At 40.0% G+C, this 18,901-nt stretch overlaps 1 protein-coding gene across 1 annotated transcript; it reads right to left on the reverse strand.

Moving 5' to 3' along the window:
- Nucleotides 1-393: 393 nt before the first annotated feature.
- Nucleotides 394-18,044, reverse strand: kctd3 (potassium channel tetramerization domain containing 3). The gene is made up of 18 exons (XM_072689924.1): nt 17,656-18,044; nt 16,074-16,127; nt 14,495-14,540; nt 13,854-13,927; nt 13,711-13,769; nt 13,535-13,615; nt 12,965-13,120; nt 10,640-10,733; nt 10,361-10,551; nt 10,147-10,262; nt 9,816-9,903; nt 8,892-9,008; nt 8,585-8,755; nt 8,152-8,307; nt 7,913-8,009; nt 6,458-6,660; nt 6,171-6,309; nt 394-5,231 (listed from the first exon to the last, which is right to left on the reverse strand). The coding sequence occupies exons 1-18, from the start codon at nt 17,727-17,729 to the stop codon at nt 4,661-4,663; spliced, it is 2,487 nt and encodes an 828-aa protein (XP_072546025.1). The 5' UTR covers nt 17,730-18,044; the 3' UTR covers nt 394-4,660.
- Nucleotides 18,045-18,901: the final 857 nt, after the last annotated feature.

An 18,901-nucleotide genomic window follows, 5' to 3' on the forward strand; every position in this document is an offset into this window, starting at 1 on the left:
AGCTATAAAGATTAAGAAGAATTGTGAAATACCATATAATGTGATACCATAAAACCATAAATGTAAAGTAAATGTATGTATTTTGATTATACATTCTGACCGTGTGTTTATTTCAGAAACTCCCCAACTCCCCCATCAAATTCTTGTTCTTTCCTATTAAAGATGTTGTACACTCATTCTGTCCCAGAAAAAACTGAAATAACAGGAAGCCCAATATTGTAATGATATCTGTATGAAACCTCAGAGGACTTTTGTAGGGATACATTTTGGAGAACAAACAATGGGGCTATGTGTGTGTTACAAACATTGGGACTGCTGTTTTTTGTCATAGCCACATTAACGTAAGGCAGTGTGTCAATTCCCTACATTACGATGCAACATTCTTCATCAAGCCACTCTCAAAAACCTTTATTTACATCTCAACCCATTACATTATGCAGTAATTCTGACACATTTATGGAATTCCCTTTTCATAACATTACATACCAAATCTTGTGCAGTTTTAATCAAATGAAGTTTAGAGTCATTTTGCTTACAGACCTGATGTATATAACGAATATCAAACATCCAACTTCAGGCTTCTACAGTAGTTTAGTACTATATGGCAGAATTTCAAAGAAAGATGAGATAGGATACAATAAACTAGTCTTCAGTTATTGACTCCGGAAGCTCCATCTCCTTTCCCCGCATTGGTGTTTGAAGTCCCATAAGTCATTTGTTCTACAGTCTGTGTAGATGTGTGGGATGATAGTAATGGAAACATAGTAAGTGTGAAGTTGTGCCTACTAGACCAAGCAATATAGTAGAACTGATTGTGACAATGCCAACTGATCAGTAAGTGTCTTAAATGTAATGTTAATGTAAAGTGCAGACGTTTTTGTTTGTATTTCTTTATAACGTCACATGTGAATGTAGGGTGTCGCATGTGTATTTTGAGGGGTTGTTTTAAACCTGTATAATATAGCAATATAGCGCTCCTGATCATACCTTCCCTTTCAGTGCTTCTTTCAAACAAGCAAAACGAAATACAAGCAATTCAGATTTTTTTTAGATTTTTTAAACAGATGATCAGTATTATTTATTGTTTCCTTTTTGTTTCTATTGATAATTTATGTTTGTTTTTTTATTGTATTTTCATGTTTTCCCATTTAGTGTTATGTGTAAACTGGGCAGTAATGAAAAGGAACTTGTGCTGGTGAACGTGTTGTTGTTGTATGTATTAAAATCATGACTCTGAATCATTTGAAACATCTGGTTCCTTCTTTTATTTATTTATTTTTTTTATGTAAAAAAAAATAATACCAGTTTCAAGTCACTGGTACCAGTACCTTAATGAGCATTACACTTGATTTTCTCAAATGTATGGGGAGCTTCACTGAACTTACAGAACTCTCACACATCAGTCCTATTTAAAGCATGCTTTCTGCAGCCATGCCTTGCTAGTCGGTCGCACTGCACTGACTGATCAGATACCCAATGAAGAGAGGAATCTGACTTGTGACTTGGACCCACCATGAGAGCCTAGAAGTTCTCACTTGTTAAGCTTGAATAGCATTTACTTACATTTACTAACCCTAGCAAGCAGACGGCATTAAGCATAGTAAGTAAATCAAATGCTGACAGAAAGCAGCTGTGAAACATACAGGACAGGACATACAGCAAGAATATATCATGTCTGTTACTCTGTACAAGAGCAGTCATGTTGATGGTTATAACTGACACTTTCAGGAAGATGTTGGTCGTACAGTAAATTTAACGTGAGTCTTTGCAGGAAGCTTGGTAGGACCTGATTAACTGCATGCAGCACTGAAGGGGAGAAGGCCGAGCTGGATCGCTGGACTGTGATTATTGTCTTGGAATGGCAGAACTGCCTGCCAGGAGTCAAGGAGGAATTTCTCTCTAATCTGCACTACATGGCAAGAGCAGCAACTGCTTGAGGTATGATAATGATGAGATATTACACTGGATATTCTGTGGGCTTCCACAATTAGACAAAGTAACAGAAAAGAGAAAAAGCCATTGTTTGTTATTTGCAGATGAACCCAAAAGAATCGCTCATCCCTCAGTATACCATTTTCTCTAGCCCAGAGGTGGTCTGATCCATTCAGCAATTTAGTGTGCATAACCAATAATTTACAACAATGATGATATGTAATAGCAGTTAATTATTTGGACAGTTTTGCCTAATAAGCACCATTATTTTGGGAAGTAAACATAGACTCATTTTGTTTAAGTTTGAGTTTGTGTGATGATCAGAACTGGAATTAGGGGTGGTTAATATGGCAATATTTATTTATTTCATTTTTTTCTCTCTGCACCAAATCCAATTCTTGTGTTTGTAAATCTCTCTCCCAACAACATATTTCACTGCAAAACAAACAATGATGTAAATAGCATGTAATGCATCTTGGAACAAACCCTTCACACAGTTTTTCATTAAGTATATTGATAGTTGAGTATCACTCTAACTGGAATTCAGTGATCTGTGTCATCTGTTCTCTGTGTTCTCTCATCTTTTTTAAACACAGAGCAAGAAACTGTGAAAGCTCTATACTGAAATGGTTCCGTTGGGTAGAACCTTTTGTTTTGAGTCTTTCCCTCCTATTTCACAATGACATGACTCGCATGAATGGCTTACGAGGAATGTAAAATCCACGATATGCCACGTCAAGAGTGATTATATATATATATATATATATATATATATATATATATATATATATATATATAGAGAGAGAGAGAGAGAGAGAGAGTGGATTTCTCTCTGGTAGGATTAAAAGTGTAAACACAGCCAAGTCAAGGCTACGCAGAAAAAGACAGTAGAACTATCTTGCAGCTTAACACAGGTGTATATAGAGATAAATACTACATCTTCACAATAAGTGCAAATGCAAAAATACAAAATAATTAGGGCTATATATTATGTGAAGACGATGATGAGTGTATATATATATAGATATAGATATGCTGTATATTGACAACATAGACAGCTTCACAGACATCTGGTTGTCTACTCAGTTATAGTGTATAACATTGTCTGAATACACAGATCAAAAATATCAAATTGCATATCTCATGAAACAGCTGCGTTCCACAAAGACACTTTCAGAACCTCAGGCGATGGTTAAAAAACAGCCTGTGTTCTCAAAAGCAGGTTTAAATTAGTGTTTGAAGTAAAACAGAATAGCTGAATTAAAATATGAAGCAGAATCAATACAGAGCCTTTGTTATGCTAAGGATGTCAGCATCGTCAATTTCTCCTAAAAAAGAGAAAAAACAACCCACAAAACAATGCCTTGTTGGAGCGTTCTTGCACACGACAGCTTGTCAGTATGCCACTCATAACTCCAGTTGGCATTACTAAAGTGGGCTGAGGATGTGTTTTGAAAGATGGCTAGCGTCCACAGTTCAATGCAGTGCTAGAAGAGTACTATTACAAGTAGTACACACCACCACAATCCCCAGAGACAAATAAGTAGCTTGGGCTAAACTCCAAAAACAATTTACACAAGACATGGAATAATCAGTACATCCTAGAGTTTTTGTAGCTCAAACTGAAGTGACTTAACTGATAGATGGCTGATCATGTGCTCTGAGACGCTTCTGGAAAGATTATGTAATAACATAATGCACCTGGATTAAAGTTTCATCTGAAAAACAGGATTTTGTGCAAAGTTAGCCTGGTTTCATTAAACTACAATTAACTCCCTCCAGATCCAGATCCAACCAAAGACAATAGGTAATGAACTGAGAAAAAAAACAATATTAAAGGCACCTGGCTTCAAAAAGCTTGAATTTTCCCTTCATTGACTGTGTATTCGGTTATACCAAAAATAAAGTGCCTTTTGTTTATAGAAAAGCAAAAAAAAAAACAACTATGGATAAGGCCTACTTAACGCCACTACAGGGTCTAGAATGGCAGAGTAAAAAGAACCGCCGGTTCAGTGTTCAGTGTAGTTTATCTGCCTGGGTATGTAAAATTTCTCAGTAAAGATGAGGGAGCAGTCTACTGACGGGGACTAAAGTGCTTTTAGAAGTCGGTATTAAATCTGTGATATTAAACAAATAAAGCAACTTAAGTACTATTAACACACGCTGAAAAGATAGCAAGCAAACACGCAGCAGACGTTCCTCTGTACAGATATTCCTGCTCTGCTTACCTTTAGAGCTAGAGATATGTAGATATTTAGAGATAGAGATATGTAAATAATAAACCCGCTGCTTCTGTGTGGGCCTTTAACAGTGACTACTGGTGTATTTGGTAGGAATGGTAGATCAGTGGTTCTCAGTTCAGGAGCTGTCCTGCATATGTTGGTGTTTACCTCGCTCTAATACAGCGGTTCTCCTAGGTCGTTTTTCTAACTTGCATGGTTAGCTGCTAACCAACAAAAAGTAGACCCATCACTTTGTCCAGAAAGACTGATAACATGTTTACAACTCAATGCTGGGGACCTTTATCCCATGCCTGGCTTAATGTCAGCAATTGGTGCTTAAAGTAGCTGAATGCATTCTTTAGAAGGGGCGTCCACAAACATTTGGACATATAGTGTATCTGGCTCATTAACAAGCTGTTTACTGAAGCAAGGAAAACACAAAAATGTGCAGGATAGAAGAACTACAGGACCCAAGCCGAGAACCACTGCTGTAGACTCATGAGCAATCACTCGCTCGTCATCTCTGACCCTTTGCGGTGGCGTGGGGAAGTGGACGCTTTAGTTGGAGAGGGAGAGGCTGTGCTGGAGGAGTCGCTGCCTCCTGCATCTGCTCCCACAGGCACAGAGCTCAGCTGTGGAACTGGGGGTGCCTTCTTCCGGCTCAAGAAATTCCCCTCAAACGCTCCTCTTCTCCTGCCCTCAGGCCGGCAGTCTGAAGTCCCCTCGTCGGAAGAGTGGGCCCTACGGCGTGGGTCTCCTGGGCTATCTGGGGCCTGCCGACTAATGCCAGCTACTGGACTCTCATAGGCCCTGCTGCCCCACTGCTCTGTGGCCAAACTCTTTTTGTCACCATCGTCACCGTTGCTGTCGCTCGTAGACTGCCGCACCTCATCCTCTGCGCCGCACTGACCGTTGTGTTCCATTAGGACTTTGGCCAGGTTTAGACTGTGGAAGTCACGATAACTGTTGAAGCTTTCTGTGCGGCGGGCACGGGCCAGCAGGGGGCTTTCTCTGTATGGACGCAGGGATCCATATGTGGCTGTCTCTGAGATTGGCTCTTGCACCTGCAGCTGGAGACTGAAGTAAAAATATATATATATTTTTAAATTTATTTATATATCATCACCTACATTTTACTCTTTCCACATTATGTATTATGTTAGGTTTCTTAATTCATCCCAGTATTTTACAGTTTGAATACTTACTGGTGTTTCCGAAAAAGAACAAAGCACAACAATGCAACAGTTTTACAACGGCTTAATAGTGTAAACTGTTGGAAATTAACTAAAATTAACATAATAAACATTCTGTGTCTGATGCTAATTGGCCTAGTATAATGTAAGGCGAGCAGCCCATCAAGTCATACTCAAATAAAGATCACTACACTTACTTTTAAAGATGATTCAAACCTCAAACCTGTCATCCCTCCACTCTGTCACAAACCTGTCACCAACCACTTATCAGTTTTGCTGAGCACTTTTTCTACTGTTTAAGAACGTACTGCTCCACACTTGTGATTTCTTATTCATCATTGCTCTTTTAGCTTCAATGGCAGTCTGGAAAGGTGCTGTTTTAGAGTCAAGATGCATGCCTGAATTTATGATGCATTAACCTAAACCAGATACAATTTATTCAGTACCATGCCATGTCATATATTATTAATAATTGCTCTGTGTTCTATCCAAAAGCTTTTGCTTATGACATTTATTGTACTTTAGGCTACCATGTTACCAAGACAAGGTTTCTGATACTAGATTATGTCGTTACTAGAAATTAAGATCAACAAAAAAACTTTGATGTTTTAATGTAATTCTTATTTTGGCCACCTTTTAATTGACAATTGCCTCTAATGTATGGAAAGTGCATGGCTTGGCATTCGAACTCCTGACCACAGTAATTCTAACTTAGTAGGAAAAGTGTTGGAACTTTGAACACTGTCTAAAAGCAGAAGCCATAGTGTTTACTGCATTGAGTAGTGGCTTTTTAAGGTGAAAAGAGGTGAGAGCTTGGCCTGACCTGGAGCAGGACTCTCTAAGACGGTTGTGCTGCAGCACCGAGGGAGCTGGGCTGATGTTGGGCGTGGCACAGCGTGATGTGCTCAGGTCACACTGGTCAAGCAACTTTAGAAGCTCCTCCTCTGTGGGTCCTCCCACTTCTTCAGAAAAAGAAAAAAAAGCACAAGTACTAGCAGTTTTTATAGAAATGCACCAATGAAAAAGATAAATGTCATTTCAGATTTGTCTATACAGTAATGTTCCCTGATTGGAACATATTGAGACTGGACTGTTTTATTTATAACCCACCTGCAGCATCCCGCTTGGTTTTGTCGTCGCTCTTGTTCACCGTGTCCATTGCTGTGGTCAGGTCCCACATCTGGATGCTGCCATTAGCATGGCCGGTAAAGAGGTAGCGGCGGGGTCGGGAGCCCATGCGGCTGGATCCCTCACACTCACGCACAGTAAAACAGGTAATAGTGGTGCCATCGACAGCCTGCACTTCACAAATCCTGCGATTTAAGCAGTAACACGTGTACACACTGTAAACCAGAAGCCATCAATTCTGCCCAAACACACATGCTCAACCCTTGTAAATTGCTAGGTGTGTTGAGCACTGGCCCTACAGGACCTCAATTGGTGATCCTTGTTATACAACAGTTTACCTCCACCACAGTAGTCCTAAAAGGTATCTGACTGTGTGCCACACTTAGGAAGTGCACTGTGTTGTGTATTCTTTAGAAAGGCAGCTGCTGTTTTCAGGTTCTTATCGTTGGGGAACTTTTGCAGGTTTGCATTGAAACAGCCCTTGTTTTCTTCCAAGTTCATCAGGCTCAACATCAGTGTTATAACAAAAACAGCCCCAGACTTTGACATTCCCACCTCTCAAGTTAAGTCATGGGGGCCCACTGCCCTGCAGAATTTCAGGTATTCTCTGCCCCCAGCTGATGAGCTGGAACAGGAATGCTGGGGCTTGGAATAGCTCAAACTATGCAGGGCAGTGGGTAACCAGGACTGAACACCACTAATTAGTGCAGTTTCGTTGGAATTTTTCTACATGATTTCTTTATAGAAAGACCCTACCATCATTGTAAAAACATCCAAATACTTTTGGTTAATCTCTGATGTTTTTAACTATGAAAAGCCAGAAATGTTCTAATAATTTGCAAGTAATTACACCCAGAAAAGTCATACAATTGTGTATTCGACTTGATCAAAAATGTAATAAATCTAAAAATAATAATGTAATAAACTGCCTTATAATGTAATACAGAGTCTTGACCATTAATGTAATACCATTTTTCTCAATAATATTACATTGCTTGTAACTTACTACATTTTCAGGTTCATTTGTAATAGCTTATTGCAATTTTGACTTTTCATTTCTGGGTAACATTAGTGTGAAATTATTACAATATCAAATGCTACAGTGCACGTACTGTATGTACTGCATGAAAACTCGTTCATCACTATGGGACTATGTCCAAAGTACACTGTGTCCTAAGCAAAGTGTGTTAGTGCTGCTTTAGCCACTAGGGGGTGCAATGACACAGTCATTGGTATAGGTTTTTCTTGATGCTGTAAGACAGTAAATACATGCTCTGTGTCCCTAATTGACAATAGTGTACATAGACAGTAAACTACACAGACATCTACTGAAACTGTACATCTACTGTGTACTTCACAATTACCAAGTGATCCGAACACTTCTTATGTTTCTTATGTTTATTGTGTTTGTGTATCACTGCTGTTTTTCAAACATACCTCTTTCCAGTAGAGGAGAGACGCACAAAGAGTTTGTTGGTTATGGGGATAACTTTCTGAATGAACACTTGTTGATCATCTCTCTCCCCAAAGGGACCTATGTGGAATAATATAATAAGCATTGTACATGCATACCAAAGCGGACCTTTCAATCTATCTGCTAACAAAACTGTCCCTGTTATTAAGATTTTTAATAAGCATAGCTCTACTCAGTTTTTCATGATGAGTGTCACTCTTACCTATGTCATTACCAGAAGAGTAACTGCTGTGGCTCTCTGTCTCCTCTAAAGAGATGATTTTGAAGGAGGCCAATGGCGTTGATCCCGGTTGTGTGGATATCATGCCTCTGAAGCGAGTCACTGTCCATGTTCGCACATGGTTATTGTCAGCACACACTGTGGCACAAAATATTATCATCATCTTGATATCATTCACATTCCCAATTGTTTCTTCTTCTTTCTTCATTTTTTTTCTCTCTCCAATTGGAAAACAATCACATCAGCAGTGAAACCTTTTTTCTATATGTTTCAAATATCTCTGACTTTCTCAAGAAGGCACATCTCTTAATAAAAAAAAAATACTACCTTTGCACCTCATATGTGTTTAGAAAATGGAAAAAATAGCGTTATATTTGCCTTTCGTATAAGCATCTGCTTTTAATAGCATTGTTACCTGATACCAGGTGTTTCTCAGACAGCATGATCTTAGTGACAGGGCTGCGGTGGACTGTGAAGGTCTGGAAGAGTTGTGGCCCCGATCCTACAGTCTCTGGGTGTTGCACTATTACACGTACTGCCCCAGAACTGGTGCCATAAGCGATCTCAATCCAGTTTCCGCTCACACCTGCAAGCACTGTGAGCTTAATTACACTGTTACACTGAGCAATACTTAATGGATGTTAAAGAAAAGCGCATGATGTCGAGTATAAAGGATTAAGGGCACATATATATATTTAGTAAATTTTCCACCGGTCACTTACTGGTTTTAGGTGTTAGGTAGACACTGAGTGCTGTGATGGCATCATTTGAAGGGTCGTGGTAGAGCTCGGTCACCAGGAGGTCGTTGTCTTTCATTCTCAGTGGGAACTTCTGCATGTCTAAAAATAATCAGAGATACATTCAAAGCCTGAAGTCATGTCTAAAATACTATGGACCACTGGAACCTATGTAGTTCACAACCTGAATTATTATATCATTATATTATTTGGAGCATTGTTGTGAGGATTTAATTGCATTCAGCAGCAAGAGTGTTAGTGAGGTCAGGATGCTGGATGACCACTGGCCCTCCTCATCCTCAACTTCCCAACTTACCCTGAAAGTATATGTAGATGGAGCACCATCATTCCAGAGAACACAGTTCCACTGCTCCACAGCTCAATGCTGGGGGCTTTATACCCCTCTAGCCTGTGTCTGGCATTAGGCATGGTTATTGTAGGTTTATGTTTATCTGCTCCAGAGAGTCCTATTCTTTTGGCAATACTTCTATTCTATACTTCTATTGGCAGTACTACTCTACAGGGACTAGACAAGTTGTGTGTGTGCATTTGCACATCTGCGTCAGCACTAGGTGCAACTTAAAGTAGCTGAATCTATTCATTAGATGGGGTGTTCACAAGAGGCCTGCACTTGGACAGACCCTGTACATTAGCTAAGCTCTGCCCCACACCTGAATGCACATACCTGCTTCAGCTATTCAGATGCTAGGACCTTATCTTGATCTTGGTGATGTCTAAGCTTTATTTCTGTGTGCTGGAACTACCTGGTTTTGAACATTTGCTTGGTTTTTACTTTTGAGTATGGACCTTCCTGCTTGTGCTGACTATAAGATTGATGTTTTTATAATGCTCAAGTTGCCATTTGCTGTCACTTGGCGAACACATAGCTAGTTTTGACCAGCTGCTTACCAATGTAATAAATAGAGCCATTGTTGCAACCAAGAAGAAGAAAAGACCCTGCAGTGTCACAGCTTGTTATGGGCACAACGTCCTGCACCTGCACAAAAAACAAAACAAAACAGTGTGCTGTGTTGAGTTTCTCATCTCTACACCTTGGTTTTGTAAACAAGCGAAACTGGCATACAAGAAAACATTAATTAAAAGTTGATAAAGGTTTCTGTGAATGGACTGCACCAAATTGTCTCACTATTTGCAGTTTAAAAACATATGGGACTAGTCTAAACTTTTTTAAACCAATACTACTCTGATTCTGATATAATTATTAGCTCAATTCTCTTACTTGCCAGTGCTGGGTGACTGCGTTCCACACCCCAACCTTTCCAGTATGACTTGTGGCCACTAATTGGCTCCCAATAAAGAAGAGAGAGTCCACAGGTACTCCAAGACTGAAAACACCTTTAGGAAGATACAGAGAAAGTCACACCAAAAAAGGTGAGGTAAAAGCATTTTTCTGCTGTTTTCTATTCATTTTGTACTGTAAGCCCCCCCCTCACCTATCTCATTCCCACTACCACCATCCTGGATACTCCACAGAATGATCCTGCTTTCTGACGACACTGCCACCATCTTGTCTTTGTCTCCATGTGGACCACCTACTACTTTCGCATTTAGGGCCACACGTTCAATGGCCCAGTCCAGGTAAGGACTGGAGAACACCTGCTGCCATCCTGAGGACTCTTTTATCCTATGCAACAACAGGATAGTGGGGGCAAATCAAAGTGTTTCAGTGACATTCAAAGCATATTTGGTAACATATACTTGGCATGAATTACCTGTAACAAATGACAAAATGAGCATAAGCAGCTACAATCCAGTTATGATGACCAGCGACAATGAGCACCTTCCGAGGATCCACTGGAGATCCAGCTGAAATTCAGATAAAAAAGACAAATGCCTTTTTACAGTACTAAGCAAGTTACAGCTGTGGTTGGAAGCATTCATACAGTCATCATGGACATGCAAATCAATATTATGCTTTTATTGAATTATTTGAGCTGTTATTTTTCTGGAGCATACAAGGTCAAACATGTACATACACCCACTTAGATTATTATCTCAGTCATAACTCCCTGTCAGTGATCAATATCCACTACAACTGGAAGCTTCTCAGTGCACACATACAAAATGCCTCACAGCAATTATTGGACTAACCAATGCACAGTAGAAAGGAACTCTTAGAGCTTAGAAGGATGATCATAGATTTACACAAGTCAGCTATTTCTTAAAAAGAACACTGTACCAGCTGTTAAGCATGGTAGTGGTAGGAACAACCTCTGGAGCTCTTTAGGTACTGGTACACTGCTTAAAGTGAATGGAATATCCTCATGATTCCTCAGCATAACCTCAAAACATTAGCTAGAACCTTGGACACAATTCACCACAACAAAGACGCTTGTGATGATTGTGAATCCCACCAATGCTGCCAGGAAGAGTGGTCAAATAACCAACCAGAACTCCATCAGAAGCTTGATGATGGCTACCAAAAGCATCTGCTCATTGTGCATCCTACTAATGAATATTTACCCAGCCCACACCATTTATTTTCTGTTAAAGGTGCATGTTGTCACTTATTCTGCCCTAGAAAAAGAACAGTTCAAAGAAATCATTAAAATACCAAGCTTCCCATGACATGTCCATGATTCATGTCCATGATGAGTGTGTATATATATAATGTGTGTGTGTTCTAACAACAACTGTAAGTACAGTACTTTTTTATAACCGTGCTTCTTTTATACTCCATCTGCAGTCATTCCTGTCTGCCTGGTGTATTCTCTATTCTTTTCTGAAAATGACTTGTTTTAATACCGCCCCAGTCCTCTCCCCAAAATAAGGGACAGTAAGCGACAGTCAAAAGCCTTTTCAAATACGATTTCAGCATTTTAACGTTCAACAGCTCCTAAAAGTCCTACGTGTTATTCTGAATCAAGCATTTTTGTCTGATCTAAGGCAGTTGTGTTTGTGAATGCTGCAGTGAGCTACAAAATTGGCCTCTCATCATTCCTCTCACATGACTTGGCTGGGCACAGAGGACATAAAAGGCCTTTTAAGATGGCTTTCCCCCACCCACTGCTGTTCAGCCAATAAGTGGACTGCTCTGCTTCTGTGGTGGTCCCTCTCCCTCCCTCCCTCCCTCTACTGAAGATAAAGACATTAGCCTCTGCTGGAGCAGTTCTCTCCACACTGCTAGACAATGTCCGTCCTGAATGTTATGGTTGTTAGTCATGTTACATTCGTCATACCAATGTGCTTATTCAGAATGCTTTGCAGGGGATGGTAGGCTTTATAGGCTTATGATAAGTTGTGCTGGAATATGAATAATTTTCAAAAGAAGAGGGACAAATCTTTTTAATAAGATTCAGACTGCACAAAGACATAAATGCATGTTTAGTCAATATATATCCATAGCCCTTAACAACTGTTCTGATTTAAGAACTAGTAAATGAGTATGAGTGTGTTGTCTGTGTGGAAAGTATACTGTCATATTTTGCCAGATATTGTTTAACATTCTTATTTGTGATAAACATGGAGGGAGTCAGAATGTTTGAATTTGTTTTGTGAGAATAGTATTTCTCACAGTTGTAACGTGATGTACACCATAGGGGGAAATGATTCCCACAGACCAGATGACCCAGTGTCACGTCCCTACAGTCTTTCCATGAACACTGCCGTACTGTTAAAGAAATATTCCTAAAACGTTCTGAAAGTTTTCCTGCTATAGGTGTTAATGTCTCTGACAAGCCTTGTATCAGTGTATGAGGTCTAGTTACTTGAGTACTACGTACTAGCAGAAATAACAAATGAGCAAACACAAATGACTGAGTGAATTCCGTGGATTTATAGTTTATAGTGAAGAATCTCTCTCTTTAACCCACTGGAGTCTACAAACGCACCGCCACTTCAAATGTGATGTTTCTTAATATTTCTATGAATGTGTTTGTGATAATGAAATATTTTAACTAAAATATAAAATGTTTAGTGAGGTGGGAAGCCTTTTTTTGGGAGAAAATAGATTAATTCAAGAAAAAATTATATTAATCCCTCCAATAGACACCGATCTCACTGATCTCATAGAATGACTCTAAACTGATTTTACTCACCCAGTCGTGTTCCCCCCTCCCCTCCAGAAGGCCCCGGCAGAGCAGACTGTGGGCAGGAGCGTGGGAAGCCCCCCTCCGCTCCACTGGGGCCCGGGTGCTCCTCCTGGCCAGCAGCAGCTGCAGCCTGCCCACCAGTAGCTTTGCGTGCTGGAATAGCTGAAAGAAAAACAAGCCAAGCAAAGCTCTGAAGTGTGGAAAGTAAACTCTAGAAGTGGTATTTTACCACAATTGTAAATCTACTGAAAGAAATGTTCTATTTCACAGCAATGCTAATCTATGTGGGTTTAGTTCCAGATTCTTTATTTAATAAATGTCTATGTATCAGCACTGGTAGATATGCACATGAAAAATCATGGGAAATGGCTCACAAATATACAAAATGTAAAAAGACTGTGTGGCCAAAAAAACTACATACATACATTTCTCATCTGGCCGTAAGTCACAGAGTGACCAATAAAAATGTAAATACAAATAAATCATTTTATTTAAGCCAAATTCATCAATGAAGTAAATTTTAGTAAACTAATTTTGTACTGAGTAATCAACTTTAATTAAGTAATCTCACAGTACCTGGTGGTGGGAGGTAGCCATGAAAGAGCACACTTCCACATGATGATCTCTCTAGCTCCTCACATAACAGCAAGCGTCGAACTAACCACAGCAACAAAGCAAGTGCAAAAAGGAGATTATTTTTGTATTCACACTAAAATCAGTTGGAATTGGTGGAAAAACAAAGTAAATTATACCTAAAGGTGTAATTCCATAAAACTCAGCTTCATGCCGCAGAATGCTTATGTTAACCCCCCTACAAAAGAGTTGACACATAGCCAGTATTTCTCCAAATATGTGGTGTTTGTTGAATTCAAATCCAGTATGCCATATCTCTTACCTTAGGTCTAATTCTTTTGTCCGAAGGAAGTTTAAAATGGGCACAAATGCTGTTGGGTCTCTATCAATAAATATCTGTTTGGGGGAAAAAAGAAAATTAAAGAGCCTGTACAATTATAAAGGGGCATAACCACTCCTGTTATGTTGTTGTGACAATAGACGCTTCAAGGGGTTAAAATATAAAATTTGCATCAAAACTGGGTAAGTCTCTGTAAGTTAAACATTATTGTAAAGTTAATAGTTTAAAATTACAGATAAAAACTAAATTATCATTTGTGGAGCATGAGACCATTACTGCTGAGCTTAATTAGTATAATGTAATGGAAAATTTATTTTATGATTATATTATTATTATATTATTATATTATTTTACACACATATTGTTCTGGTTAATTTGACCAAGTAGTGAAAACAGAGGCTTCAGGGTGTTAAAATCTAAAATCTAAAATCTAAAATATGAGGCTTTTATGTGAATACTGAATTAGCATAAGTAAGTCATGGTCTGTAAGGGGTGAAAATGGGATCTATTTAACCTGTGGACATTATTTCTATTCCTTACAAAACAGGAGGGTTAATCACGACTATTGTCAGTGGCCACAAATAAGTATCAGATAAATCTGCAAGAGTCATGGCACTACTTACAGCTCCAGTTTCATCCCGTAAAGTTGATATTCTCCCACTGAGCAAGCTAGAGGACACACATAAGATCTGAATAAGGCACTTACCCCTGAAAAAGTATGGCAGGGAAACATTTCACTTTCCAGTTACATGATTGATTTGTAACATATAGCTTTTGTGTGATAGCTGTTCAAAGTTACAGATAGTATTCAAAGCCCTGGGCATCTCACTGTATATACACAGATGAGCCAATCATTTTGAGCCAAGATCACTAATATGCCTAAAATGCTGATGGCCATCTGCATGCCACCAAAACAGCTTAGTCTACAAGACCTCTTAAAAACGGTGGTATCTGAACTCCTGTCAATTGCCAGATGGATCCGCTTTGGATCCAGCGCATCCCACAGGTTAACAGCACATGTGTAGCTAGCCATTCAAGTGATGTACGAGAAAACAGGACTCCTCAGACCGGGTGGCCTTCTTCTATCGCACCAAGGTCCAGTCCAGATGCTTGTGTGTCTGTTGTAGGCACTTTTGACGGTGGATAGTGTGGACACAGTGATGCAGCACTGTGTGTTGTGACTAGATCCTCTCATAAACGTTGTTAAAAATTTCTGCAGCTTGTGCCACAGTAGCCCTTCTGTTGGTTCCGCCCTGATGGAACAGCTGTTGTTCCCCTCACACATCAATGAGCCATGGGCATCCAACACTACCTGTTTTTGCTTTGTCATTTTTTAGACCTCTTACCTCTTTTTAGACATCGCATAAAGGATTGTCATTTTGGAGATTCCTCAACCCAGTTGTCTGGCCATAATAATTCGGTCTTTGCCAAAGTGGTTGATGCCTGACCACTTGTCGTGCTTCCAGCATGTCGGCCAGGAGAACTGACTGTTCAGTTACGGTTGAACATGCATACCTTGACACCTTTGTTACGGGATAGTTAATGTTATCTGCCCCATCTAGGAGTGGTCTTAATGCTTTGGCTCATAGATCTAACGAGGAGTAGAGCCCTTTGGTGCTACAAAGAACCAGAAGGTTCTGCAAAGAATAGCAAAATTCCTTATATCTGAAGAACCACTGAAACCAGACAAATTACCAATTAAGTATTTAAATGGTTCTTTGAGTTATGATTGGTTCTGTTTAGAACTGTTGTCTTTACTAGACACTGAATCTTTTATAGGTGTACTATATGTTGTTTAAGTTAAAGCTGTTGTATGTTAAATAATTGTAGAAATAACTTTAGGAGGTGAGGGAACTCTTGAGGAACTTGGGCTGAAGTTCTAAGAGGCTTCTAGTTTGAGTTAGAAAACCGACCCCCTGTGATGTATGGAGGTAGAGAGAAAGATAAGACTAACAGGACGGAGTTGGGATGGTGATGGGATGTAAAAAGTCACAGGAGTCAGAGATGGAAATGAACAAGATGTTAGACTGAGAAAACAAAAGAATTCAGGCACCGTCCTTCTCCCAAATCTAGTTACTTCGAATTCATTTATGGCTCACAACATAATGCTTAACAATTAAGATATTGATGTTATTGGGTCTAACATTCATTACTATCAGAGTGGAGTTTTACAAAAGGACTAGTAAGGTAAAGTAACTTTACCTTGAGAAGAAAGAGTCTGGGATCCACATAAGAGTCTGCCTTGATGTGCTGAATCTGGAAAAAAAAACAACGTCCAATTTATTTAAGCAGTGTTCACCAGAGTATTGAATACTCCATTGACTCGATTTCCATTTCCAGCACGTCCATCAGTGGTTTTCAATCAAGTTCTTGTCCTGCAGTTTTGTGTTCTGCCAGCTGAACACCTGAATCAACTCATAAATGGTTTCACACTCACATGACTTACATTACATGGCTGAATCAGGTGTAGTAGATGAGTAAGAACACAAACACACACACAATGTAATCCTCAGGATTATTAGTAGAGCCCCATAAACTGAACGATCATCAGTACTAACTCACTTGCTCTCAGTCAGGTCGTTGCTGTCCCCTGTGGCTCTTCTGTCACTCATCACACAAACTGAATTGTCTGTGCTTGTCCAGCATTGATCGATTTGACCTACTGCTGCCACTAAACATTCGTTCATTTTAGATCTGTCCGTTTCGATTCAATTACAGAAAGACATCCCAGACTGAAATCACGACATAATGGATGGAATGCAAAAGTGGTCCTGAGTAATCACACGAGGACCTCCATCACACCAATTTTTATTCTAATTAGATTAGATTAGTGTGGGAAAGCCACTGATGATGAATCAGAAGAGCTGCTTCCCAAAAGGCCAGTCCACTGATTAATAAGCCACATGTTGTCCTGAGATCTATGAGGGCCAGAGACCCTGATGTTTTAAGTGAAGGTTTTAAATAATAGCAATTCATGTTTAAATTATTTTAACATTTAAAACGTTATTAAAACATACTAGACAAAAACTAAGCAGGTGTGTGACCCTGAGAGAGGTGAAATCTGCAAATTATCTAATAAGTGATCAGAATAAATAATCTAATAGAAATACTATGATACCATGTTTTGCTTTCTGATAACAGTGCTGGTCTAGTCTAGTTCAGATTTGATCCCAACTTTGCTGGTCAGAAACTGGGAATATTAACTCCAATATTCATCACATTGATCATCCAACATATTGATCTTATATTACAAACATATTAACATCATTTCTTCATCATGTCTTATGTTTGAAGCTTGTTTTGGTCTAGACTTGGTCTAGACTTGCTAGCTAGCTACATCTCCTTTTGACTTTTACGTTGGATTTATTTTTATTATTTATTTTTTTTTGATCAATTTTCTATTATCAAGTCTCTTAAGTCTCTGTTTAATTTTTTTAGTCTCTTTTTAAGCCTCTGTTCTCTTTTTACCAACAGAAAGCAGCTCAGCTTCAGAGCCCAACTGCATCCCGTTACGATGTAAACAAGCCCATGCGCCATGAAACTCCGCGTCAGCGAGGTGAAGACGTCTCCGTCCTCCTATCGACTTTCTCACAGCTCAGCTCAGCTCAGCTCAGCTCGGACTGGACTGGACTGGACTACCTAACCGCCTAAAAACCCGTCTAAATGACCAGTACTGCCCCTCCGTAAACACGCACACAAACTCCCACAGACCTCGGCTCGTTTAATGTCACGCGCTCAGCCTGTCAGGTCGAAGAGCTGAACAAGTTTCTGACGGTTAGCCCACCTCGTCCCCCCGACGTTGAGCTGGATGATGTCACCGATTCCAGATGTGGTGGAGCTGTTACAGATTCCGGCCATATCTCCTCAGCGAAGACTGTTTTTACGCCACCGAAGAGGGATGAAATGTCTTCTCCAGCTCTTGTTTTTGTCCAGTTATGATTATGATTATCTCGCCCGCGTGCCTCCCCCTACATTTAAACGTCATTCGAAGAACGTGCGGCGCGTGCGGGCTTACCGCTCCTCTTCGCCATGTTCGCTCAGGGGCGGCGTGTTTACACACGGGGGTAGGACGAGGAAAGCGCCACAAACCTCCAGAAAGGCACCGTTTTTGTGGGCTGTTTAGCGGCCGTGTGGAGAGGCTTGGACCGCTATGACTGTTAGGACAGACCGTCGCTACCCATGTCGACAGCACCGAAACAGCCAATCAGAAACAAGAGCGTCAGTCGTGTCCAGAAGCACAGGCCCCGCCCTCGGAGCTCCCATTGGCTGCATCGCGGTGCTCGTCATCTGTCACTTTAATGGATCGGGGGAGCTGCAGACAGCGGCCTTGAGGAGCGCCAGTGGTCCGGCTGTTCGCCTGTAAAGGGCTGAATTGAGCTCTCCGTTGTCTTACACGATTTCAAACACTGACTCAGGTCCATGTCAGCCTACAAAAGTCATTAAGAGACTAAAAGTGCCATTTTAAGCTGTTTACAGCTTACAGATAAACTTGAAACTGAAATTGCAATTTCTATTGGTTAAAAAAGTAACTGTGCTTTTTACTTGTACTTTTGATCTATAAGTGATTGTAGATATAGAGCTTTTTTACTAGTGAAAATGAGACACATCTAACTATAGTCAATATTATGTTGAGGACATGTTGTCCTGAAAGTATAATTATTCAGAATGGCTTTAAAGGTCTGTAAAGTAAACTGAAAGTACTTTTTAACTATGGAAATATCTTGAATTAGAATTTTTGCTAGCATAAAACTAGTTACGACTTGTATGGCTGGTAGGCTCTGCTTTCGTCAAACCAGCAGCCACCTACCGGTCCAACCAGCAGGCCCCCCACCCACCACCACCCATAGCAGACCAGCGGCTAAAATCATTTTGAATGGATCTGTTGTATCTGGTTTGGTCATTTTTATCAATAATGTTTAAATAGTTCTGATCAGAGGAGGACGGGTCGGGTCCCCCTTGTGAGTCTTGGTTCCTCCCAAGGTTTCTTCCTCCAGCTGAGGGAGTTTTTCTTTGCCACTGTCGCCGTTGGC

Source organism: Salminus brasiliensis, chromosome 10, assembly GCF_030463535.1.
Source record: "Salminus brasiliensis chromosome 10, fSalBra1.hap2, whole genome shotgun sequence".
NCBI lineage: Eukaryota > Metazoa > Chordata > Actinopteri > Characiformes > Bryconidae > Salminus > Salminus brasiliensis.

Coding starts and splice junctions, on each gene's coding strand:
- kctd3 (XM_072689924.1), bottom strand. CDS start 17,729: ATGGCCGGAATCTGTAACAGCTCCACCACATCTGGAATCGGTGACATC. Junction 13,121..13,534: donor TGGCTACCTCCCACCACCAG/GTACTGTGAGAT, acceptor TTTTTCTTTCAG/CTATTCCAGCACGCAAAGCT. Junction 8,308..8,584: donor TGAGAAACACCTGGTATCAG/GTAACAATGCTA, acceptor TTTGTGCCACAG/TGTGTGCTGACAATAACCAT.